This window comes from Ursus arctos, unplaced genomic scaffold (genome assembly GCF_023065955.2).
Source record: "Ursus arctos isolate Adak ecotype North America unplaced genomic scaffold, UrsArc2.0 scaffold_6, whole genome shotgun sequence".
In the NCBI taxonomy this organism is placed as follows: Eukaryota; Metazoa; Chordata; class Mammalia; order Carnivora; family Ursidae; genus Ursus; species Ursus arctos.
This window is the reverse complement of record NW_026623078.1, coordinates 7,760,599-7,786,425: the sequence shown is the minus strand read 5'-3', so window position 1 is coordinate 7,786,425 and position 25,827 is coordinate 7,760,599. Positions and strand designations below refer to the sequence as shown.

Sequence of the window (25,827 nt, the reverse complement as noted above, 5' to 3'; positions counted from 1 at the left end):
CCGAATGAGCCACCCAGGCGCCCCTATGAGCTTTCAAAGATATTCTCTCTTCCACTGCAATTCTCTTTCATCTGCTTTTTACCTATCATCCACTTATCTCTCAGGCACCAGCTTAAATAGTACTGCCTTACAATACCCATCTTTGAATTCTCTAAACTAAATCTTGTCCCTTCTCCATTGGTTTCTCTCGTAGTGTCCTACTTTTCTTACCAGAGCACTTATCACAACTTATAATCATAGATGTACTTGCTTTTAATTGTCTTGTGTGGGACTTCCCCACTGGACTATGCTCCATGACCATAAGGACAATGTCTGACTTTGTTAATCACTGAGGACCCAGAACCTAGCCTAGGACAATAGTGGATTTTTAAAAATCTTTCCTTAGTGAAAAGGAAGAAGAAATACAGGAAAAGAGACTAAAGGAAGAGTCAAAAGATGAAAAGAGAAAATAAAATATCAAGATTTGGAGAAAGAAAATGTACTCTTTTCCTGAGCTCAGCTCAACAAATTTCTATACAACTATAATGCATGATAACTATTAAACTGTTAAACTGGGAGGTTCTGTCATTCCAACTTTTTGTCAGAACATAAGACCACTAGCAAGCTGAATTCAATGCCCTAACAAAAGACTAACTCTCCCATTATCAATACTTCTGTAATGACAAGCAAGAAAGAATGTACATCTCTAAAGGATAAAATTAAATTATTTGTCCCTAAGTTAAATATCTGAAGGAGAAAGGATGCGGATGTTTCAGAAAGGGAGCAAGAAAGTCAATGTTTAATGGCAACCAGCATGGTCTGGGAGTGAGGTAACACGGTCCAGAGTCCGCTCTGCCATGAGGTAGGGAGTCACTAAGGAATTCACTCACTTTTTCTTTGTCTCAGTTTCCTCTATTATAAATTATCTCCAAGACCAGTGGTCCCCTTCTGCTAAAAAACAAACAAACCCCAACTAAACAAACAAAAAACCCCATTACTTTATTAGTCATGCATTTATTTCGCATTCATTCAATATGCAGTGGATCTAGATAAAGGTGGGTTTGGGCTCTGAACTGTCTGCCTAGATTAGTGGTTAGGGAGTGCCTTCGAAGTTGGTTTTTTGTTACTTTTGATTTTAGTGATTTATAAAATTCAAGTTTATACTGGTTATTCTGACCCATAACACTTGAGAAACTTTGTAGAAGTGTTTTCTTTAACAGCTTGAGTTAAAAGAAGTCATTCAGAAGAACAAGGGACAGAAGACTCTTACATGTTATAGTTCCGAAATCTAAAATGTATATGTGTCAGTCATCAGGGAAATTCAAATCAAAACCACATTGAGATTCCACCTTATGCCAGTTAGAATGGCAAAAATTGACAAGGCAATAAACAACAAATGTTGGAGAGGATGTGGAGAAAGGGGATCCCTCTTACACTGTTGGTGGGAATGCAAGTTGGTACAGCCACTTTGGAAAACAGTGCGGAGGTCCCTCAAAAAGTTAAAAATAGAGCTACCCTAAGGTCCAGCAATTGTGCTACTGGGTATTTACCCCAAAGATATAGACGTAGTGAAGAGAAGGACCATATGCACCCCAATGTTCATAGCAGCATTGTCCACAATAGCTAAATTGTGGAAGGAGCCGAGATGCCCTTCAACAGATGACTGGATTAAGAAGATGTGGTCCATATATACAATGGAATATTACTCAGCCATCAGAAAGAACGATTACCCAACATTTGCAGCAACATGGACAGGACTGGAGGAGATTCTGCTAAGTGAAATAAGTGAAGCAGAGAAAGACAATTATTATATGGTTTCACTCATTTGTGGAACATAAGAAATAGCAGGGAGATCGGTAGAAGAAGGAAGGGAACAATGAAGGGTGAATGAACCACAAGAGACTATGGACTCTAGGAAACAAACTCTGGGAAACTCTGAGGGCTTCAGAGGGGAGGGGGGTTGGGTGTTGGAATAGGCCAGTGATGGGTATTAAGGAGGGCACATATTGCATGGAGCGCTGGGTGTTATACACAAACAATGAATCATGGAACACTACATCAAAAACTAAGGTGTACTGTATGGTGACTAACATAACATAATAAAAAATTATTTAAAAAAATTTAAAAAATAAAGTGTAAGTGTATATATATATATATACATACAAAATCTAAAGTGTATATATATACACACACACATATATATATGTATTTTAAAAATTTATTTATTTATTTGAGAGAAAGCATGAGCACATGTAAGTAGGGGGAGGGGCAGAGGGAGAGAATCTTCAAGCAGCATCCCCAGTGAGCGTGGAGATGGACACAGCGCTCTAGCCCATGATCCATGAGATCACAACCTGAACTGAAACCAAGAGTCAGATGCTCAACCAAAGGAGCTACCCAGACACCCCTGAAATCTAAAGTGTATTTAAATAATGTTTCACAGCTCAGAGGAAATGAGCCTTTTGACTGAATCTATGTGTCCCTTTTCTGGACTGGCTGGCTCCAAATGAATTTCCTTTTATTTTTCAATGTTGGCAACAATCTGGCTGTCTGCCATCAGAAGATGAGCTCTTACTGATCTTAGAAAAGTGAGACTGCTAAAGCACTGGGGACAGATTGAGACAGACACCTATGGCTGAGGCGCTAAGTGCACTTAGATATGACTCACCACAGTGCTCCATGAGGACTCCTCTGGCCTCGTTTGGGCAGAAAAGGGAGAATTATTGCGGCAAAATATCTACCATATGACAGAGTCATTTCTTTTTTGCAGGCCTTAATTTCTTGGGATATGGTCATTTCTGGCACTTTATGGAAAACACATAGTGATCAACATTGTCTTTCAGTTCACTGATAGAAGGATCTCTGGGGTATAGCAGGTTATGGCAAGAGAGCAGACCTGGAGCTGCCCACAGTGTAAGGGGTCACTATGCCATTTCCCTGCCTGCTGCACTCATGCCTCTGGATGAGAATGACTCCCATGTGCTGCACAGGAGTTCACCCAAAGTTACAGGTAGAAACTGTAAGTAGAAAAGAAAGGAATCTTTCAAACTATAAACTTAAGTCTTTTAATAATGTTTTCTCTTATATACATGCTACATGTGTATAAATAAAAGTCTACATTAGAAAACATGTTTCTAAATGATCCTCCAAAGCAGATATTTTAATGCTTTTGATAATATGCCCATTAGCAAAGAATTAGTACAGGGTTAAGTATAATTTTCTTTCTATATTAATTTTGTTTGTAAACTGGAGCTTGATCATTATAATAGCATTATGAATCTAGAAAATATTAATAATCAGTTTTACAATAGTACTTTTTTTGTACCCAAAAGACATCTCAGAAGCCTTGTCCTCAAACCCAAGCTCAAATGCTATGATTTTCTCTCCAAAGGTTCATTTTCTTACACAATCCAATCAATTTTCCCTGTGGCTGGGCACTTTCACTACTCCTACTGCCCAGGATGACCTGACTCCCCAGTCAGGCTTAAACTTAATCAATCACATCTTGGTCCTAACTCAATTTTATCCCCTTTCTTTCAGCTCCATACTCTCTACAACCCTGACATATTTGGGATTCTATCTCATGATGTTATTCGTTTTGTCCACCTGTATAACTGTCAGCAAGTTAAGAACCTCTCTAAGGCTCAGTTTCCTCATCTGTGAAATGGGACTAATGCCCTCTAGACTCAACATTGTATAATCTCATGTGTGCTACAGGAAACACAGCACACACAATGCATATTTAATTACATCTGAATAACTGAAGGTTATTTTCTTATTTTTGAAGTTTATGCCTGGCCTTTTTTCAATCCACAATTTAGGACAGTCTCATTTGATATGTCCCAGTGTATGTTCTAAGGTACAAATCCAAAACATTCGTAATGCCAGCCACTGGCAGCAACTCACCAGAAGCTAACTTCCAATTCTTCTTTTTGCTTAACAAGTAAAACAAGTACCACCAGAGAAGCTAGAGGGATAGGATTCGAGGTGTACACTGCTTGTGATTACTCAAAAGGAAGCAACCTGTCAGTTTCTCCTTGCCTTCTCATCACTGTGACTCAGTCCCTGCTGTCCCCAATCTCCTCTGAGTGTGTGTGTGGTCTGCGTGCTGGGCTGGAGAAGCTTTACCAAGATCATCATTGCTTAGGTTACTCAATATTTCCTTCTCCAAAGCCTAATGCTGGATACATTCCATGAAAAACGCAAAGCAAAACAAAACCTATGTCTGATCTAATAGTGGCTCAGATAATTCTATTTAGGTTTACCACAGATTTAAGTTAAAGACTACAAGACTGGTCTACACCTAACAAGTTAAAAACCCTAAAATGATATAATCATTTCAGACGTACACATATTCCAAACAAAATTAAATTTTTTTCTATAAATCCAAAAGAAATATTCTCTAACTCTATACCTGAAGGAGACTTTTTGAAACTCATAGGACTTTCAAATAAAGTGCCACCCACCTGAAGAGGATTCATAATTAACACAGAAATGTTTCTTGTCGCTCCTTCTGAATGCTATCAGAAGGCACTATAAGAATAGGATATTGCTATAATTACTGCTTCTTCAATATGTGTTTTCTTTTAAGAGGAGATATAAAAAAAAGGTTTATGAACTGGTATCCATACTTTTAATTTCTATTATATTATAAGTCCATCTCACTGCTTTGAGGACAGTTTCACACAGAAAGAAATACAACCTCAAAAGGTTATGCCAAGGCTGTGACAAATAAACCCTTCAGTCAATGACATGACTACAGCTATTTGAAAAAACACAGGAAGGGCCTAAATACAAGTAAAAGAAGATATCATTCCCATATTTAGTATGAACAAAGTACTTTGAATATGGGTTTGGCTAATGTAGCTGCACTGTCACCAAGGTAGCCCCTAGCCACATGGGGCTACTTTTAACTACAGTTAATTGAAATAAAATAAAACTTGAAATTTAGTTCCTCAGTCCCATTAGCCATATTCTGAGTGCTCAGTAACCATACGAGGTCAGTGACTACCCCACTGGATAGTATAAATATACGACATTTAATTCATTGCAGAAAGTGCTGATATAGGTTAGAACAGCACTCTCTGAAAGCCACAGATTTATTAATTGCCATTTACTTACTTAGGTTTTTAGATACATAAACCTTGACAGATATTGCAGTGGTCTTTTTAGGTATGGTAATCACATGTCCTGGCTTTTCTAAAACAATACCAGTATTTGTCTATATTACTTTTAATAACATGAACCATTAAAGGTAAAAGTAAATGCAACAAATTAAATTTTTAGTAGGACTTTTTATATTAAATAAATAAATAGATTCCTTTGTCACATCACGTGTCCCAAATTTTGATGCAAGAAAAAACAAAAATTAAACACTCATGTACATGGTAAAGGCAGCCAAGAGTCTACTTTCTCCAGGAAGAGTCTCTACTTTCTCTAAGTGACTCTAGCACCGACGCCTGTGTCTTAATTACTCACCGAACTCTAGGTGGGTCTGAGCCAAGTAGAGCAGCTGAACCACCTCCCTGCTGATATCCGCCGGGAAGATAGTAAACTCTCTGTACCACCACTCGGACCCCAACTCCTGACCATGTGGCAGCTCCCTGGCTTTCCACTGCATCCAGAAGAGAATCCCTCAGGGGAGCTTGGGCTGGGAAGCACTGTTTGGCTTCCTCATGTCCGTGGTTGCAGTCTGTCCTCATGGTAGTGAGACCACTACACATAACCTGGCCAAGACATGCAAAGGGAACAATTTCAGTTTAACTCACAAAAGCATGGTACATACCAAACCATGACATTCTGAGGCAATCTTCTGATGTAACTACAGAACACCAAAGGAATAATGAAGATAAGACATTGCATGGGCCTCTGTGTCTGCCAGGTAACTAATGCTGTTGAGGAGGGCAAAGTGAGCAAGACGCCATGGGAACAGCAAAGAGTGTTTCCAATCAATAGAAGCACAAATCATCTTGGGTCTTTGAAAACATGTAAAGTCCTGCTATTACAATACTTTATGGTAATTTAGAAAATTTTTCTTTTATGAGAAAACAATTTTTCTTTTATGAGGTAAACAATCCCAACAGGACAAACTAAAAAACAAAAGAATGACTAGGGTTTCAAAATTAAGTCATTATTAAGTGCTTGTTGTGTGCAGTCTACTAGGCTAGATACTTTATAGGCTCATGTAACCTCCCAACAACCCTTTACAATAATATTAAATATCATAATAAGATAACACTTCCAGAGTACATTCCAGGCACTCTACTTTATGTACTATACTTACAAAACAAACATACTTAGATTATATCATTATTAGATTATATCATTATTACCATTTTAAAGATAAAAATATCGAAACACAGAAAAATTCTGGAGCTTGCCCAATGTTACTCAGCAATAAGTGGTTGAAGCAGAATTTAAACTAGGAATCCTGGTTCCAAAGCCTATATTCATAACCACGATGTTACACTGCAGTTTCATTGTACTGTTGTAAGACAAAAATGTTATCTCAAGAATTTAATATCAATAGCTATTTACAACTAAATGTTAAAACAGTAATGCACTTTGAGCCATAAGTTAAATTAATTAGAGAGCCCTCTTTTTCCCATTATCCCTTTCAGATACTTCTTTTGATAGTCAAAGGGAGAGTACGCTTGTTGACGTATTTACAAACAAGATGAAAGTTTGTCTACTTTTTTTTAAGAATTTATATATTTATTTGTCAGTGAGAAAGAAAGAGAGAGTACAAGCAGGGAGAGTGGACACAGAGGGAGAAGCAGGCTCCCTGCTGAGCAAGGAGACCGATGGACCTGAGCCGAAGGTAGATGCTTAACCGACTGAGCCACCCACACTATCTGTCTGCTTAGTATTCTGTTCACTGCTGATTCAGCTAACTGGGTGAACCTGAGATGGTGCACCTGGAGTTACACACACTTAGAGCTTGGAATGGTCCCTGGAGTGCCTTTCTTGCCTTCTATGAGTGAAATTTAGTGGTTCTCTAAATTTATCTTGACAAATGATCATGGCTTAGGGCCAATAAAATTTCAGAAAATAATCTATAGCATATATTTTCAAGTTTATGCACTTCTTTTTATCCTAGGGGATACAGATATAGTGAAAAAGAAAAATACAACTTAAAAAGGCTTAAGCAAATTCTTAGACAATTACAAAATGAGAATAAAAAAATGAAAAATCATATATTTTGATAGATTAGGATAAAGATTAAAAATAACAATTAGATGAAATAAACTGAGAAAAGACTACTAGTAAATACTGAACTGCTTCATACTTTCTTCAGGAATAACAATAATAACAAGATGTTCTAACATACATATTTACTGAATATTTGAATGGGAACCAAAGGTAAACATCTTTGCTTATACCTTTCAAATACAATATTATTACTAAGCATAAAACACCTAAAACAAGTGGAAATTAACCTGGCTTTCAGGTGATTTATTTGTTAGATTCTTCAATCTAAATATTTGAGCCAAACTGATACTTCTTCTTGGAAGGGATGTGTCCCAACAGCGCATTTCATGTATTCTTTTTGAATCTTCTTTGGCAACAACTTTCTGACAAAAATAAGTATTCAGAATAACAGGGCAACTTCCATTTGGGATAATAAGCTTTTGCCTGGAAAAGAGAAAGAAATATAACAGTTTACAGTTATGGTTTATTTACAATGTTGGGTTTCCCTCACATTCTTACTAAATCAGGAATACAAAGGCAATGACTCACCTGCTATAGACAGATAATACCAAGTCGGCCCATAAAGTGACAGCCACAGATGAATGAATGGATAGAGAATATGTGGTACATATATACACTGGACTATTACTCAGCCATAAAAAGAATGAGATCTTGCCATTTGTGACATGAATAGACTTAGTATTATATTAAGCGAAATAAGACAAAGATAGGCAAATACCATATGATCTCACTTGTATATGGAATCTAAAAAACAACAAAAACAAATAAACAAAAACAGAAACAGTCTCATAAATACAGAAAACAAACTGATGGTTGCCAGAGCAGCTGATCTTGGGGTGGGAGGATGGACAAAATGGGTGAAGGGGATTCAGAGGTACAAACCTGAAGTTATAAAATGAACAAGTCATAGGGATAAGAAATACTACATGGGGGACATAGTCAACAACATTGTAAAACTTTGTATGATGACAGATGGTAACCTATCATGGTAAGCATTGTGTAATGCACAGAACTACCAAAGCACTACGTTGCACACATGAAACTAACGGGTTCTTGTATGTCAACTATATTTCAATAAAACAAACAAACAAAAGTGACACCCACCCTCACATGCTCAGGAGAGAATGTCAGTGGAATTGATTTTACTGTTCTAGTGCAAGTCTGTGTCAGGACAGCAGGAACGGAAGAAGGCCACGTCACCACTCGGGCTCACCACCTGAGCTCTCTCAGGTCTCCTACGTTAGTAGATGATGGCGTTGGAGAAATGCAGTGAATGAGGCTCAAGAAGCTCACACTCAAAAATTACCCAGACATTAAAATAAATGTTATTTACAAATGAAACCTTCAGACACTTTGAAAGCTCTAATCTTCCAAAGAACATGACATCAAGACCCAAAGGACCTCCTACCTTCACTATCAAATAGAACACAGTCACAGAAATGCTTCACATTTAAGTTGAAAAGGAATGTGGACATAACAGACAAAATTCTCCTGGTTCCTTTCAGATATCTGATTTGACTTCTTCAACACTCATTCCTCAAAGGAGGTAGTGCTGCTTAACATTAAGGAAAACTTAGGACTTCTACTTCTGGGAAGGTGGGAGTAGACATACTTTTCCCTAACTTATCCTGTTAAGCACAATTAAAATACCTAACATTATATAACAACTAAACATAAGACACTGAGAGGTGGAAAGAAGGCACACCAGCTAGGCCCTAGAGACCTTGAGACCGAAGGAACAACAGAGTAGTGTGTTTCTGGATTTTCTGTTTGCCTCTTATATCCCAGACTTCAAACTGAAGAAGATGGCAACCTGATACAGCGATGGGTACAGATAAAAAAGCCCCTAAAAAAGCTTACTCTCTCCAACTAAAGGCTAAGGAAGGGACAGCCTAGTAAAACACAACACTTTTAGAAAATGACTGCTCTAATCTAGGCAAACATCACAGAAAACCTGTGGACCCGCTATCATACACACCAGAAAAGGGTGAGTGGGGAGCTCAGACTTCCACTCTCGTCAGGCTGTAATAAAAAGTCTCAATAGTCCAGGTGGGGTGGTGTGAGAGAAGGCAGGATAGAGTATTGGGACTTCCACCCCTGCAGGCTTCTAATGAGCTTTCCCTGATCAACCCCCACCCCCCAACACATATACACTATGACAGTGGAGACCACCTGAGGGCCTGGACTACCACCCCCTCCTGACATCAGTAGCCAGTACTCCTGGCTACTCTCTATCCTCACACCTTCCTCCAGTGCTCTCAGTGGAAGCCATGTGGGAAACAACACCCCTGGCATTCCCAGCAACGGTGATGTCAGTGGAGGCCAAGCAGGAAGCTGGAACTCAAATCTACCTAGCAGTAACAAGGAGTCCTTACCCTCTGAGTATTAATGGAGGCCAACTGGGGAATTTGGACTTCTTCTTCCACCTGCCAGTAACAAGCCCCACCAGCAACCTCCACTTCTCCTCTCAGAACAGTATCATACAAAGCCCCCTAAAACAGATTTAAATAAGATCCAGAATCTCATAATACATCAATGTACAGGTTACTATCTAAAGTCCTTTCTTATACTAATTCCCAGGAAAAATCCCAAATGAAAAAAGATAATTAATATACGACAATGCTGAAATGACAAAGGTATTAGAATTATTCGACAAAGATTCTAAAGTAGCCATTATAAGCATGCTTCAATAGGCAATTATGGGGGGGGAGGAGTTAAGATGGCAGAGGAGTAGGGGTCCCCTTTTTCAGCTGGTCCCAATTTGAGCTGGATATCTACCAGACCATCCTGAAACCCCACGGAAGCAGCCTGGAACACAGGAATACATCTGGATCTCTACAAATGACCATCTCCAGCGTTGAGTATTGAGGTCCAAAGCAGGGAGCCCTGAATCTGTGCAGATATGGGAAGATAAACGGAAGGGGGAGGGAGCCGCCGCGCTCAGGCGCCGGGAAGCGGTAGCCACCTGCACTGGGGACAGGCCGGAATTGCGGACCAGCACCCGCGAGAGAGCAGACTGAAACCGTGAGCCTGGAAACACGCATGCGACCATACTGAAAACCAGAGCTCCGGTGCGCTCACTCGAATTAGACAGAAACCGGAGATCGGGAGTGCTTGCGCGACCTGACTGACAACCGGAACTCTGGAGCGCTCACTGGAACCAGGCTGATACCAGGAGCTCGGAAGCGCGTTGGTGACCAGTCTGAAAACCGGCACTGCGCTCCGGAGTGCACACAAACCACACTGAAACAGAGAGCTCGGGAGCTCGCGTGGGAACCAGGGCAGCTGGCGGTATTAGAAACACAAAGGACAGAGACGCGCCAGCCCTGGAAGTGAGGGCTGGGACACCAGCTGTGGGTTGCACAACCAGGACGCTGCAGGGTTTTTAGCAGCACCAACAGAAAGAGTTAAAGAGGCCAAGAGAGTTTAGTGGAGAACAGACTGTGATCTCTCTGTTCTGAGACAGAGTCTGGGATTAAAAGGCCACTGCTGCTCTGACTCTCAGAAGAGCCACAGCAAACTGCCAGGGAAAGTCACCAGAGAACAAAAGCCCGGAAATACCAGCTCAGTGTGCCCATCCCTATCCCGCCTCGCAGGGGACAGGGAGACTCTACCCAAACAGGGTTGCCTGAATATCAGCGCGGCAGGCCCCTCCCCCAGAAGGCAGGCTGAAAAATCAAGAAGCCCACATCCCTAAGGTCCCTATAAAACAAGCGCACACTGCCTGGGTCCTGGTCAATAATTTGGGCTCTGGTCAACACCGCAACGTCTCCTCATCAGAATGACAAGAAGGAGAAATCCCCCCCAGCAAAGAAAATACAATGAGTCTGTGGCCTCTGTCACAGAACTGATAGATATGGATATAACCAAATTGTCAGAAATGGAGTTCAGAGCAACAATGGTCAAGATGATGTGTAGGCTTGAAAAAAATATTAATGAAAATATTAACGAGAATATAGAATCTCTAAGGGTGGAAATGAGAGTGAATCTGGCAGAAATTAAAAATGCTATGAATCAAATGCAGTCAAAACCAGATGCTCTGACGGCCAGGGTAAATGAGGCAGAAGAACAAATTAGTGAATTGGAGGATGGGATGACAGAAGAGAAAGTTAAAACAGAAACTTGACTCAAAAAAATCCAATCTCAAGAACGTAGGTTACAGGAGAGTATAATGACTCAATGAAATGTTCCAATGTCAGAATCATAGGCATCCCCGAGGGGGTGGAGAAAAACAGAGGTCTAGAAGAGATATTTGAACAAATTGTAGCTGAAAACTTCCCTAATCTAGCAAGGGAAACAAGCATTCGTGTCCAAGAGGCAGAGAGGACCCCTCCCAAGCTCAACTACGACAAACGTACACCACATCCCGTCATAGTGCAATTCGCAAATACTAGATCCAAGGATACAGTATTGAAAGCGGCCAGGGCAAAGAAATTTCTCACATACAAAGGCAAAAATATCAGAATTACATCAGACCTGTCTACCAGACCTGTCTACCAGACCTGGAATGAGAAAAAGCGTTGGCAGGGCATTTTTAAAGCTCTATCCGAGAAAAACATGCAGCCAAGGATCCTTTATCCAACAAGGCTGTCATTCAGAATTGATGGAGAGATAAGGACCTTCCAAGATCGCCAGTCACTGACCAATTTCGTAACCACGAAACCAGCCCTACAGGAGATATTAAGGGGGGTTCTACAAAAGTAAAAAGGTCTCAAGAGTGATAAAGAACAGAAATTTACAATCTGTAGAAACAAAGACTTTACAGGCAACATGACATCATTAAAATCATCTCTCTCAATAATCACTATCAAGGTGAATGGCCTTGTGTGGAGATCCCTTAAAAAGTTAAAAATGGAGCTACCCTATGATCTGGCAATTGCACCAAAGATACAAACGTAGTGAAGAGAAGGGCCATATGCACCCCAATGTTCATAGCAGCATTGTCCACAATAGCTAAATTGTGGAAGGAGCCGAGATGCCCTTCAACAGATGACTGGATTAAGAAGATGTGGTCCAATGGAATATTACTCAGCCATCAAAAGGAATGATTTCTCAACATTTGCTGCAACATGTGCGGGACTGGAGGAGATTATGCTAAGCGAAATAAGTCAAGCAGAGAAAGACAATTATCATATAGTTTCACTCATTTATGGAACATAAGAAGTAGGAAGATCGGTGGAGAAAAAAGGGAAGAAGAAGGGGGGGGTAATCAGAAGGGTGAATGAACCGTGAGAGACTATGGACTCGGGGAAACAAACTGAGGGCTTCAGAGGGGAAGGGGGTGGGGGAATGGGATAGGCTGATGATGGCTAAGGAGGGCACGTATTGCATGGAGTACTGGGTGTTATACGCAAGTAACGAATCATCGAACTTTACATCAAAAACTAGGGATGTACTGTATGGTGACTAACATACATATAAATACAATAGGCTTTCCAACTCCTATTGGGTTTTCAAAATTGTATTTAGAGTTGTAGCAACAATTAGAACATTCTCCGATATAGTTCTAAATGCATATAAAAACAATATAAGAAAATCATAGTTTGAAACAGTAAAGGGATATAAGAGGTAAGGTTTATACACTTCATAAAAACTGGCAAAATGTTGACCCAGTAGACTGTGATAAAATTTAATCCTTAGACCAATCAATAAAATAGCTATAAAAAGAGATATACACAGGGGCGCCTGGGTGGCTCAGTCGTTAAGCGTCTGCCTTAGGCTCAGGGCGTAATCCCAGGGTCCTGGGATCGAGCCCTGCATCAGGCTCCCTGCTCCACTGGGAGCCTGCTTCTTCCTCTCCCACTCCCCCTGCTTGTGTTCCCTCTCTCACTGGCTGTCTCTCTCTCTCTGTCAAAATAATATATAAAATCTTTAAAAAAAAGAGAGAGAGATACACAAAAACATTATAAATAAATTAAAATAAAATTCAAAAAATGTTCAGGTAACCCACATGAAGCCAGAAAAAAGAAAACAGAAATGAAAAACAGAAAGAGAAAGTAGAGAAGACAAAAAATAAAAAGGTAGACCTAAGTCCTAACATATCAATAATTACGTGTAAATGGTCTAAATAAACCAAGTAAAAAACAAAATTAGCAGAGTGGATTAAAAAAATCATGATCCATTTATATGCTGTCTAAAAGAAATTCACCTCAAATATAAAGCTATAGGTGAAATGAAAGTAAAAAGATTTAGAAAATACATCACATAAACATTAAGAAACATATAGCAAGGGGAGGGGTATCATATGAAGTAGGCTTTAGAGCAAAGAAAATTATCAGAGACCAGAGGAACATTACATAACGACTTTTACCAAAAGTGCAAAGAAGAATTAACACCAATTTATCTGCAAAAGTGGCATAATTTACACACACAAACCCAAAAGGGGCTCATTTTTTTTTTTTGATCTCTTGTTGACAAAGTGAATAAACTCATGATAGATGCAGGATTATTGCATCAAAATAAATAAAAAACATTAATATATTTGGCCTGTCCTCAATGCAACTACATTAGATAACTGTACAAATATACCCATGATCTCAAGCATTGGTGTTTTTGCTCACTTTCCTCCATTTTCTTCTTATTTATGAACAGACTTTAGGGCTTCTTAAAGTGTTTCAAATACCTTGCTAATCTCTATTATAAAGCTCACATTTTTATTCGCTAATAAAAATAAAGTTTACACTCCATATTTTATTATTTGCCTATTAGAAACATAAGTCTCTAATGCTAATAGCTCCCATATTCTAATTTTCCTTAGTATTTAATGTTCAGTTCTATATGAAAATATTCAAAACATAGTCTTGATAAAAAAATTAACTTTGAAATTTTACAATTCATAGCAATCTGATAAGGAAGGTAGACCTGGCAGGAACCCTTTTTAGCAATAAAAAATAGAACTATTTTCATTTCAAATGGGAAAAAACGAAATTAGCTGATAGGCAATTAACAAAAATAAACATTAAAGTAATGCAGTTTGAAAGAGCGATGTCCTTAATTAAATGTGTATCATTATGCAATATCACAGCATTTCTGTTTACTTACCCAGCCCTCTACCTTGGTAGCAAAGTTAGAGTTAATCCAAACTAAGAATCTTCCAGATTCCCGGAGATTATAGAAATGATAATATACAGTGTCATCCCAAATAAGCAGATGTTTTAAAGTTTTAAATTAACATTAAAAAAAGATTTACCTTTTAACTATTAATCTGGACCTCTTTTATAATTAAACAAGTCACTACAAATTTAGCAAAAAGAAAAGTTTTAACTCTCTATTTTGAAATGTAGCTGAGTAATTATGTATTTTCAAAAATAGCACATTATAGATATATTGAGAGATAGATAAATAGATAGATACATGTCTATCTATCTATCTATCTATCTATCAAAGCCTGGAAACACGCATGCGTGTTGTTAGCTTTGCTTACAAGAAGGGAAACCCAAGGCAGAAATAATGGTTCTTTGGCCCAGCTGTAGGGCTCTGAGAGAGACAAAAACTCAGGCCATGCTACTGGACCATGTGGCCAGCTCACCCACCCCTGCATCTTCTGCAGAAAACAAGGGGGAACATTTATTCTAATGATGACACAAATGTTTATTTAATTATACACAAAACAAAAATACTGAATATACACATTTAGTAAAATTCTTCCTGATTCAATCTAATCAAACTGAATGAGTCTAGAATAGAAATGATTTGTAAGGATGTTTAGTTCATTACTTTAAATCACAAATTAAAATTATACTCCTTAGAAAAGAGAAAGTTTTGGCAAGCCTTCTGAAACAGATATAACTAATTTTTTAAAAATTAAGTTATAATTGACATACCATATTACATTGTTTCAGGTGTACAAAATGAGTCAGTATTTGTATATATTGTGAAACGATCACCACAATAAGTCTAGCTAATATGCATCACCATATATAGCTACAAATTTTTTTTCTTGTGATGAGAACTTTTACGATCAACTCTCTTAGCAACTTTTTTTTTCTATTAGCAACTTTCAAATATACAATATAGTATTATTAACTATAGTCTCCATGATGTACATTACATCCCCAGGACTTACTTGTTTTATAACTGGAAGTTTGTGCCTTTTGAATCCCTTGACTCATGTATCCCGCTCCCAACCCCTGCTTCTGGAAACCACCAATCTGTTCTGTATCTATGGGCAGATATGACTAGACTTCGACTAGCACATCACTTGCTTCTGTACAGATAGTACAGAGGTTTGAAAATAATCTATTCTCTATGATAAACATACTTGATATCTTGTTCAAATTTCTCATGTACTCCCAAGTACCTTCTATCTTCAAAGATAACTACACAGGCAAACATAATCTAACTAGATAGATCCACAGGATCATATTTCTGAATTAGGGAAAGTGATTGAGGTTTAAAATGATTTAGCATAATATGGGCAGTATGAAATTTCAGTCACAGATATAACTTGCTACACTCAGAGGATCTGGGAAATTAATTCAAATAACACAACTAATAACAAGATTTGGAAGGCTAGTAGATACTGAAAGACCTTAAAACCCTTATCTAGGTCCATTTGATTCATTTCAGTCTTTTTTTTTTTTAAGATTTTATTTATTTATTTGACAGAGAGAGAGAGAGCTGCGAGAGAGGAAACACAAGCAGGGGGAGTGGGAGAGGGAGAAGCAGGCTCCCAACGGAGCAGGGAGCCTGATGCGGGGCTCGACCCCAGGACCCTGGGATCAGACCCTGAGCTGAAGGCAGACGCTAAACGACTGAGCCACCTAGGCACCCCTCATTTCAGTCTTTTTATTGAACACCTAGGATGTGCCAGGCACTAGGAACCTAGTCAAGACAGTTTTACTAAAAAGGAAAAGGGTGTTAATGAGATAGGATACCCCAATGGAGGACCCTCTGTGAGTAATCCCACTGTGGTTAGGGAAGTCTTCCGGGAGAGGGAGCCGGTTGAGGGGTGTCATGGGTCAGGGAGGGTGAAAGCACAAAGAAGAGACGCATGGAGGCCTCCAGAGGTTGCCCAGTGGCAATGACCACAATTTAGTTTCAGTGTGATGAACAAATATGTCACACTACCACATCACTGAGTCTCTTCAAAAAAAAAAAAAATCCACATGTTCAATTTCCTTTTCTAGCAGGAAAAGGAAGTTAGAGCTTTTCAAGCATCCATATCCATGGTTCCATCATTATTTCTCTACATAGTATGACCTCTCAATTTCATTTTATACTGCAATCCAATATTAACTGCTATGGACCTTACAATCATCTCTTGATGTATCTTACCCCACAAATGTTGTATGATGACCAAAAAAGAAAGTTTACAGAGCATGAATGGATTAAGATTAATATTATAACATATTTAACTAGTATTTCTAAAGATCAAACTGAAAATAAAAACAAACCTAAGGTGTTAAACTTCACGTGACAAATCATACATAAAACCAACAACATCAGTGAACATTATCATGGCACTGAAGAATATGCATTTACTTCCTAGCAAACTCTCTGAGCATCCTTGAGATGGCAGCAGGGTGGGCTATATGGGAGAGTTATACACACAAATGAAATACACAAAAACTATAAAATAACAGCTTTCAAAGGAGTCCAAGTACTAAGGTTTCTGGTAGAAATCTTTTTTTTTGTTTGTTTTTGTTTTTGTTTTTAATAGAGAATACTGTATGTTTGGGGCACCTGAGCGGCTCAGTGGGTTAAGCGTCTGCCTAGGCTCAGGTCATGATCCCAGGGTCCTGGGATCCAGTCCCATAACAGGCTCCCTGCTCAGCGGGGAGTCTGCTTCTCCCTCTGCCTCCTGCTCCCCTGCTTGTGATCCCACGCACTTTCTCTCACATAAATAAATAAAATATTTTTTAAATAATAGAGAACTCTATATATTTAATAAAAATGACTATTTGTCAAAGTGTTCTCTGAAAACAGAAATGACTGCTCAAGCACATGTTTTGCATTAAGAACCGTTTCCATAACTCCTCACCTGAGAATGTTATATATAGAACTCAAGTAAACAGAGGGGCGCCTGGGTGGCACAGTGGTTAAGCGTCTGCCTTCGGCTCAGGGCATGATCCCCAGTGTTATGGGATCGAGCCCCACATCAGGCTCCTCCGCTATGAGCCTGCTTCTTCCTCTCCCACTCCCCCTGCTTGCGTTCCCTCTCTCGCTGGCTGTCTCTATCCCTGTCGAATAAATAAATAAAATCTTAAAAAAAAAAAAAAAGAACTCAAGTAAACAGGAAACAACAGACTTTTTAAAAAAATGTCCTTAAGATCAGAGAAGGAAAATCAACTGAAATATCTTTTCATTTTCTAACATTTCAAAGGTTGACAGTTCTATCACTATCAACACTGACAAATGTGAAATGCCCTTGTAAACACTGTTTTCAGGAAGTCCGAGGTTTGTGAGCAATGTTTCTTTTTATTTTCCCACTTGTTATGTGTTCTCAAATTTTTTGTGTCTAGCAAATGATTAAATCAAGACTATATTTTGCACTGAATATGTTGATAAGGGTGATTGTGACTGACACATAGCCCCTTAAAAAGCAAACTGTTTATTCCGAATCATAAAATAAGGTCAATTTGCTTATTTACAGTCTAGGAAGAATTCATGCCAATCTGTGGTAGGAGCAAAGAGGATTAATGGGTTAATAGGATTAATGCAGTGACCTAAAGAAAACAAAGACAAACGAATTTTTTTTTCTTTTCTTCCTTCTTTCCCCTATCTTCTTTCCTTTCCTCTTCCAACGACTAACTAGCTAAAGAAGATTGGACTAGGAACTGTAGTTGCCGGAAGAACAAAATCTAGTTTAATTTTTCTTTTCACTGAAGACATGCTTGGGAGAAACCAATCAATTTTGTTTACAGTTTACCTTCATCTCTAAGCCTTACCTACCCCGGGCCCAAATCTGACTAGTGTATACACCAGGAGAGGCTGGGTCATTGGGTGGGGAGTAGAGAGGGCTTAAGGTCCATGTAGGGCCATACAAAAGGGAAGCAAAGAAGTGCAGTAAAACATTCTTTGTGCTACAAAAGGAGGAACATGGGCTTCTACAGGGAGACAGAGGACAGACTTCTCCATATTAATTAAGTCTCTTCTAAAATGCTTCTGTGAGAGGTCTTGATGGGCTGGTTCAACAATAACAAAAACAAAAAAAAAATGTTGTTTGCATGAATGTCCGTCCTTCTAGCTTCCTCGGGATAAGTTGTTCGTTTCTCTGTGCACTGAGAGTGCTTTTCACACTGATGTGTTTGTGTCTGTTTCTACAAAGAAATGCTCAACTACTAGAATATATCAGCTGTTTCATTTTTATCTTTGTTTTTTGAGTGCCAAACAGTACTTGACATCAGCAAGAAACCCAACAGATGTTTCCTAAACTGATGAATAAAAGTTTATTCCTATTTATCAGATATATGTATAGAGAAATGAGTGTGACTTTAAATAACTAAATCAGGCCTACTATAACTGAGCCCTATGAGTTCCAAGTAGGAATCTGGGAATGGTATAAATTTAAAATAAGGTCTTGGAAAAATGAAAGTTCTAAAGGGGGAGCATCCAGGCCCATGAATGTCTACTGCATAGCACACAATAATTTGAGAGGCCAGAGAGAAGATATGAGTTTTGGATCTAAGACGTCTTAGAGTTAAATCCTGGTTTTGTCACTTATTAGCTGTGTGACTGTTGACAAGTTCAATCTAGTTTGTTTCTCTAAAATGGGAGTATTAACAGTAGCAAGAGGTACTCCACAGATCTCTTGTTAGAATGAAATGAATGAACTGATGTGTTTTCCATTCAGCTTCACCCCTGCAAGGGCTCAGGGGGTGAGGCTGTCAGTGCTGCTGCTGCTCCAACTGTGAGTTTTATTTTCAGTCATTTCACATTAGTCACTGTCTACTGTGCAGCAAAAACTAGGGTTATTTAGTCTTATTTCCAAGGCCCATTTTCTTTTTTCTCCTAAAGATTAACTAGGATTACAAAAGAAATATTACTTTTCTGTTACCCACTCATTTGCTAATTTGCCTAACACCTTCTCTGCTATTGATACTCACTGCTTAGATTCTGCTAGGTCTTACTGCATTGGCCTACAGTCTTAGTACTCAGTCTTTCAGTCTTCACTCCATAGAATAAATATATCTATCCCAATCTTCAGAGGAGGCTAAATAACAATCATTTCTATACCACTGGTCCATTCCAGGGCAGAAATACAAACCAACTGGCTTTAAAGCTAGTCTAGTCTTTTTCCAAGATACGAGGCTACCTTCCTAGAACAAGAATGCGACTCACCACTTGGACACTGGCAAGGAAGTTTCTGCCATTTTCCCGAAGGAACCAAAGCAATGAGAAGAGGAAGTGATACAAATTTACATGAGTTGGTTAACGAGCCCACAGGATAGATCAGGCTGACAAGAATACATGAAGTTTAGGTGAGACTATAGGAGATTACGCTTCTTGTTCATAGCTGTGAAGTGCTAGGCAGTTTGACAAGCTGCAATGGAGGGACTTTAAATTTAACTGCACAAAGGTCTCTGGTGATAGCAGAACATTTAAAGCCACTTTCTATATCTGTGCCTATATGGTAGCCACTAGCCCTTGTAGCTAATCAAATTTAAGTTAAATTAATTTTAAAATGCAATTCCATAAATTGCATGAGCCACATTTCTAGTACTCAATGTGACTAGTGCTTATCATAGTGGACAGCACATTTCCATCACTGCAGAAAGTTCCATGCAGCTATCTGAGAATTCTGATTTTCAGGATAAACAATACCATGTTCTACTCATCAGTAAATGCTTTTTGATCAATTGATTGATGGATTGGATTTGAAAGGGGCTACTATGCCCAGTGACTTCTAAGGCTAACTTCACAAACTTTGGGCCCACCATGTCCCCTACTGTGGACACCTACACCAGCACATGGGCACTAAATCTAAGTCAGTGACAAGACAATGTTTATGATTTTTGTTATGAATTTTTAAAATTGGCAAAATATCCTGCCCATCTTCTCAGTTATTTAAAGAGTGAATGGGCACTCTTTCTCCCCCCCAAAAATTCAAATTTATTTTAAGAAAGATTTAAAGCGGTGCCTGGGTGGCTCAGTCAGTTACGTGTCTGCCTTCGGTTCAGGTCATGATCCCAGGGTCCTGGGACTGAACCCAGCATTGGGTGCCCTGCTCAGCGGACAGCCTGGTTCTCCCTTTCCCTCTGCTGCTCCCCGTGCTTGTGCTCATGCTCTCTGTCTGTCAAATAAATAAGTAAAATCTTAAAAAAAAAAAAAAAGAAAAAAATTTAAAAACAGAAGTCCTAGGAAATCTTTCTAAACTGAAGAATTAAGCCAACTTCAGAAATAAGAAGTTTCAGGCTTATACTTTGTTTTCAGCTTTTTTACTGTGTTCAAATGCCTTTCTTTTACCTTTCTATGCAAATCAGACTAAGAAACTGATAAAAACCACTGCAGAACACTGACACTTATAATTGTGAGTGCTATTTTTAAATTCCCAGAATACACTTTGTCTAATTCCCCTTTTACCCAAATAAACATAACACTGAGGAACAGTTTATTTCTGTTTGACAGTGGCTAGTATAATAAATAACATTTAAGATGAATTCACAGAAGGGTATAAAATATGAGAACAAACTTCCTTTGTAAACCAGAAGTCTAGTTCTCTTGACAAACATAAGCCTCTGATCTGATAATGTCCTTTTCAAGGAACAGGGCCACTGGGAATGTCAATTTAAAGAAAGAATCACCATGTTTCTGGCAGTGATTGTAAATTTTATTTTCAAGGCACAGATCCCACACTTTTATTTGCTAATGAAAATTCTGCCAGAACTTGACAGGAAATACAAGGAGAACAAAGCAGAAAGAAAAGCCTGGTCTGAAGTCACAGTGACTTGGGTTTAAATTCTAGCTCTGCCACTTATTGCCTCTTTTGTCTTAATCAAATTACTTCAATTTCCTGAACTTTTCATATCTAAAATGGGGATCATACATACCTAATGGCGTTACTGTGAGATTAGGTACATAAGCCACACATGCAGATGACTTACATATAATGCCTGGCACATAGACTAGCTATTCTTTAAAAGAGGAGCTAGTATTACTAGATACTGGCTATTTCTAAAATCTCGAGAAGTTAACCTAATATTTACAATGCAAGATAGGATATCTTAGAAAAATTAATTTTTTTCTGGGTTACTGTAGCATATTCATTTCTATACACAACTGGGTAATTAAAGGTCTTAGAAATGTTCATACAGTTTTACTCAACAAAGTCACTGTAAAGAATCTATGCTAATGAAATAATCAGATATGTGAACAAAAACGTCTATGTATAAAAATATTAATTATACTCATTAAATATAGGGAGATATAGCAAAGAATCTAAATTTCTAACAAAAAGTAGAAAAACAAATCATGAAACAGTGATACAAATGATAACATTAAAATCATAATTCAAAAAAATGTGTTTAATGAAATTGTGAATTATACCATTGTTGTTATGCTGTTGAATTAGAAAAACAGACTTGGGCCTATAACAACTCTGTGATCCCAAGATGGTAAGACTATATCTTACTAATATAATGTTCTTAGAAAGACAAAGTGCTAGAATAATCTGCACCAAAAAATTAAGCAATTTATCCCTAGATGAAAGGATTATATATGGGTAACTTTTTATGTTCTTCTCTGTATTATTGTGTCTTTTTTCTTCCCACAATAAAAGTGTACTTTTTAATATGTATAAATAAACATTTAAATAAATCTTTTCTTTAACAATAAATTGCCTCAAATAATTGGGTAAATTATGTAACAATCACTTCCTATTTGAGTAACTCTCAAATATGACCAAACCAACCCACCGAGCTACTACTCAAACATTTCCTTCATATTTTCTTTTCCCTAGCATCACAATTTTCTCTCTCTCTCTAATTTTAGATTTGTGCAATGATAGTACCATCTCTCCACAGAGTTGGGTTTGTGATTCTAATACTCAAAAGGCTGATTATCACCTTTCAGCTACTTTGCTGCAATTAAAACATGTTCCACTAGGTCAATGAAGCACAAGGCTATGGCTGGGCTTCCTATAGGTATGTTTCCTGTTTCCTCAGTAAAGCATTACACCTGTTCTGTTCAATACTGTTTTTGAAAACCAGAAGTAGGAATCATTATAACAAGATCCAAAATATATGCATTAACAAGTGAAGTGTGTAGTGCAGTCCTGAAAGAAAACTGGATACCTTAGTATCAGTTATGACTGGTCCCTGTCTTTAACGATCATTCTGACACTGAGTTGTAAGGCATCTCCGGAATATAATGTATTTACATGCTTGTCAGCATTACTTCTCCCAGGCCAATCTTAAATACTTATCTTTATGGTCTTTATCTCCCAGTGTGACTCCAGAACAAAAATTTTCAAAGCTTAGCATGAATCAGAACCACAGGCTTGTTAAAACACAAATTGTTGCACCCCACCCCCAAAGTTTCTGATTCAGTAGGTCTAGGGTGGGGCCCCCTCGCTGGCATTTTTAACAAGTTATAAAGTAATGCTGATGCTGATTGTCCTATAGCCATACTTGGAGGATTACTATTCCAGAAAAACACACATAACCATTTAAACAACTACCTATAATGCACCTCAAGCTCACCCTGACAAAACCCCTGCCCAGCTATCAGGACTTCGCCTGAGTGAAAGGAAGCACTTCTACGGAGGCCTTCTGGTTTGGCCAGTACTTGTAGGAAAGCAACACTTCCTCCTTTGAGTTCTATCACATCTGGTCAAGCTTTGAAATCATTACAGCTGTAGTGTTTTAATGCTTTAACTTGTTGGCATGAACAGCTTGGCTTTCTCATCCCCAAATTAACTATAAACATCTTACTCCATGCAGCAGAAGAAAGAGAAATTATTAGGTAAATCTCTGGGCCCACAGCTCAATTGCTGCAGAGAATTACAATTTGACACTTTTCTTCACTTGATTGACTTAACAAAGTCTCCTATGCATCTGGTCTGTAGTATCAATAAGTCTATAGCATACATATTTTTAGAAACATCCAATACACCACTCCACATTTTTTCTAGGTATAAAGTATCTATTCAGGGCAGCAGGGTGGCACAGCAGAGAGAACATAGTCTACAGAGTCTACAGATTTGCATTCAAGCCTCAGTTTTGTCCGGTACAAGCCAAATGATCTTGATTATATCACCCAAACTAATAGAATCCATTTTGTCTTGTATATGGGTATAGCAACATTTATGTTAGAGCATTTTAAGGAATAATGGATAAGAAACTATTTGATATATTAAAATGCTTTATATAAAATATTTACTATTCTTCAAAGACCTTGGATTTATGAAAATTATTCTAGAAAACTTTAAAAATAGTACCTTTCCCATAACAAACCATTTACAACTATCATTTCAATACAATTTAATATCATTTAAATAAAACAATGATACTTTTTAAACTACTGAAATTGAGAAATCATGGGGTGTCTGGGTGGCTCAGTCAGTTAAGCATCTGTCTGCCTTTGGCTCAGGTCATGATCTCAGGGTCCTGGGAGGGAGCCCCACATTGGACTCTCTGCTTAGCGGGGAGTCTGCTTCTCCCTCTCTCTCTGTGTGCCCTCCTCTCTCTCTCTCTAATAAATAAAATGTTTAAAAAAAAAAGAAATTGAGAAATATTTGGTGTATCATTTTTACTCAGAAATAAATACATTTCTAAACACACAGGTAACAAAGCCTACTCTAACTCTAGGATGTCAATAACAACAAACCTCAACTGTGGGAACCATTTTTCAAAGAACACGGAAACTTAGAAATAAAAAGATGAAGTGCCAATACCCAAGACAAGCAAAGGGTCAGAGTTGGTGACTCAGTTTTTACTGAAGCTAATTTTTACTACAGCTCTCAGAAGAAGAAACTGGCTAAGGATAAGCTGAAGATCTACTGATTTTAAATCAGTAAAAGCAGCCAGGCAGTTGTTTGTTTTGTTGTCTAGTTTTTAAAGTCTAGTTGAGATGAAATGTTGATTAAAAAACCACTTAATCAATAAACATCATAGTAAGTATTCAAATGAATAATTTAATAATTTGCAAACAGATTTAGATCATTAAAGATCAACAAAGGCAACAAGGTAACAACTTACTTTAAAAGGTATAAAAAGGAATTCTAGTAATGGTCACCACATATAATGTAAGTCTAGGTCAGCTCAACAAAAGCAGAATATGTTCATATGCAAAAAATGTTTTAATGGTTAAATCTTTTGATTTCAACAATAAAATTGAGATGGCACAAAATATGAGAAACAGACTATAGTATTTGAATAGTGTACTGAGAATAGAAAGCGGTAAAAGTAAATGAAATGGATTGAAAATTGTTTTTCTAAAATCCACAAAATGTCCCAAACTGAAATTTCAGTTGAAAATTTATGAAATTCAGAACAAAAGGATTCACGCTAAATGGCATTAAAAAGAATTTGAGAAGACAATGATCACAGAAGAGCTGAAGTTGACACTACTAAAATAAAAGAATCAGTAAAATAAGACAAATAAATATTGTCCTCAAAAATTACAAAGCCGAAGTTTAATTATTACCACAAATATGCAAATACTAAGCTTAGTCTAGCTTCAAACAGAAAAACCTCAGTTAAACTAGATAAATGTGCAACTCTGGTTAAAGGACACTGCTTTAAATTATACAAGGAATAAGAACATTCTGGCATCAAAACTGTATTTTACAGAGGAAGCATAACTTCTCTTGAATGGCACTGTTATTTTCACAAACAAAGAAATTAGGGCAAATAAGGACAGCAGAAACCTCACAATGCCACACAGCAACCAGAGCACAGTCAAACCACAGCAGGGTGTATCATATGCTGACATCAAAACTATACCCAAGGTGAGCCTCAACCATCCATGAGAGAGACAGTATGCTAACCAGAGTCAGAAACACATACACAATTTTTGACCCTTAGAAAGTATGACTGTGCGCTGAAAAAGAAAAACTTTCTCTGAGATGCTAGAACTATCTAAATGCTGTAAGTCCTGGTAAGGATTAATCAGGGGAAGGGATGAAACCTCCCAAGCTTAGCTTCTCCTCTGACTTGCTCCCATTACCTTCTACCAGACTTGGCCTCTCTGACATGTCCTTCTGAGAGCTGCTTGGCTCTGGCCACAGATTGTAATGTGGCCCCCTCAAATGTGAGTGTAGAACAGGGACATGTTTGGGCAGCCACCACCCTCATGACAAACTCAACACACTCTGACACTCCCAGGTTATCACAGAGGATTCCTAAGCCTGCCCTATCTGAAGGAGAAGTGTGGAACCACAGAGAAGTCAGTGTGCCACTACACTGTCAATTCTCCATCCTTGAAGATTAGTCATACCCGCTTGAAACATAAACTTAGCTACAACCACCAGCCTCTGCATCCACCCACACTTCATGTCTCCCCAGGTGCGAGAGATTGCCGAACACTGTGCTGAACCCTCTAGGGGACAATCAGGACAAGCAGCAACTGGACTCTGCTCTCAAAAGTTCATCGTGTAGAAGTTTCACATCATAATTTAGACACCTTATTTATTTGTTTGTTTGTTTATGCTATCTTATGTTAGTCACCATACACTATAAATCATTAGTTTTTGAT

The 25,827-nt window shown here is 38.2% G+C and overlaps 1 protein-coding gene across 5 annotated transcripts in view; it reads right to left on the bottom strand.

Moving 5' to 3' along the window:
* The window catches only part of SPIDR (scaffold protein involved in DNA repair), a 478,698-nt gene that overhangs the window by 151,108 nt on the left and 301,763 nt on the right, over positions 1 to 25,827 (bottom strand). For all 5 annotated transcript variants that reach the window (XM_057307780.1, XM_057307781.1, XM_044390348.3 and 2 more), the window contains 2 exons: positions 7,419 to 7,614; positions 5,458 to 5,705 (listed from right to left, as the gene is read on the bottom strand). In XM_057307780.1, coding sequence (XP_057163763.1) covers positions 5,458 to 5,705; positions 7,419 to 7,614 — 444 coding nt within the window. The remainder of the gene's footprint in view (positions 1 to 5,457; positions 5,706 to 7,418; positions 7,615 to 25,827) is intronic.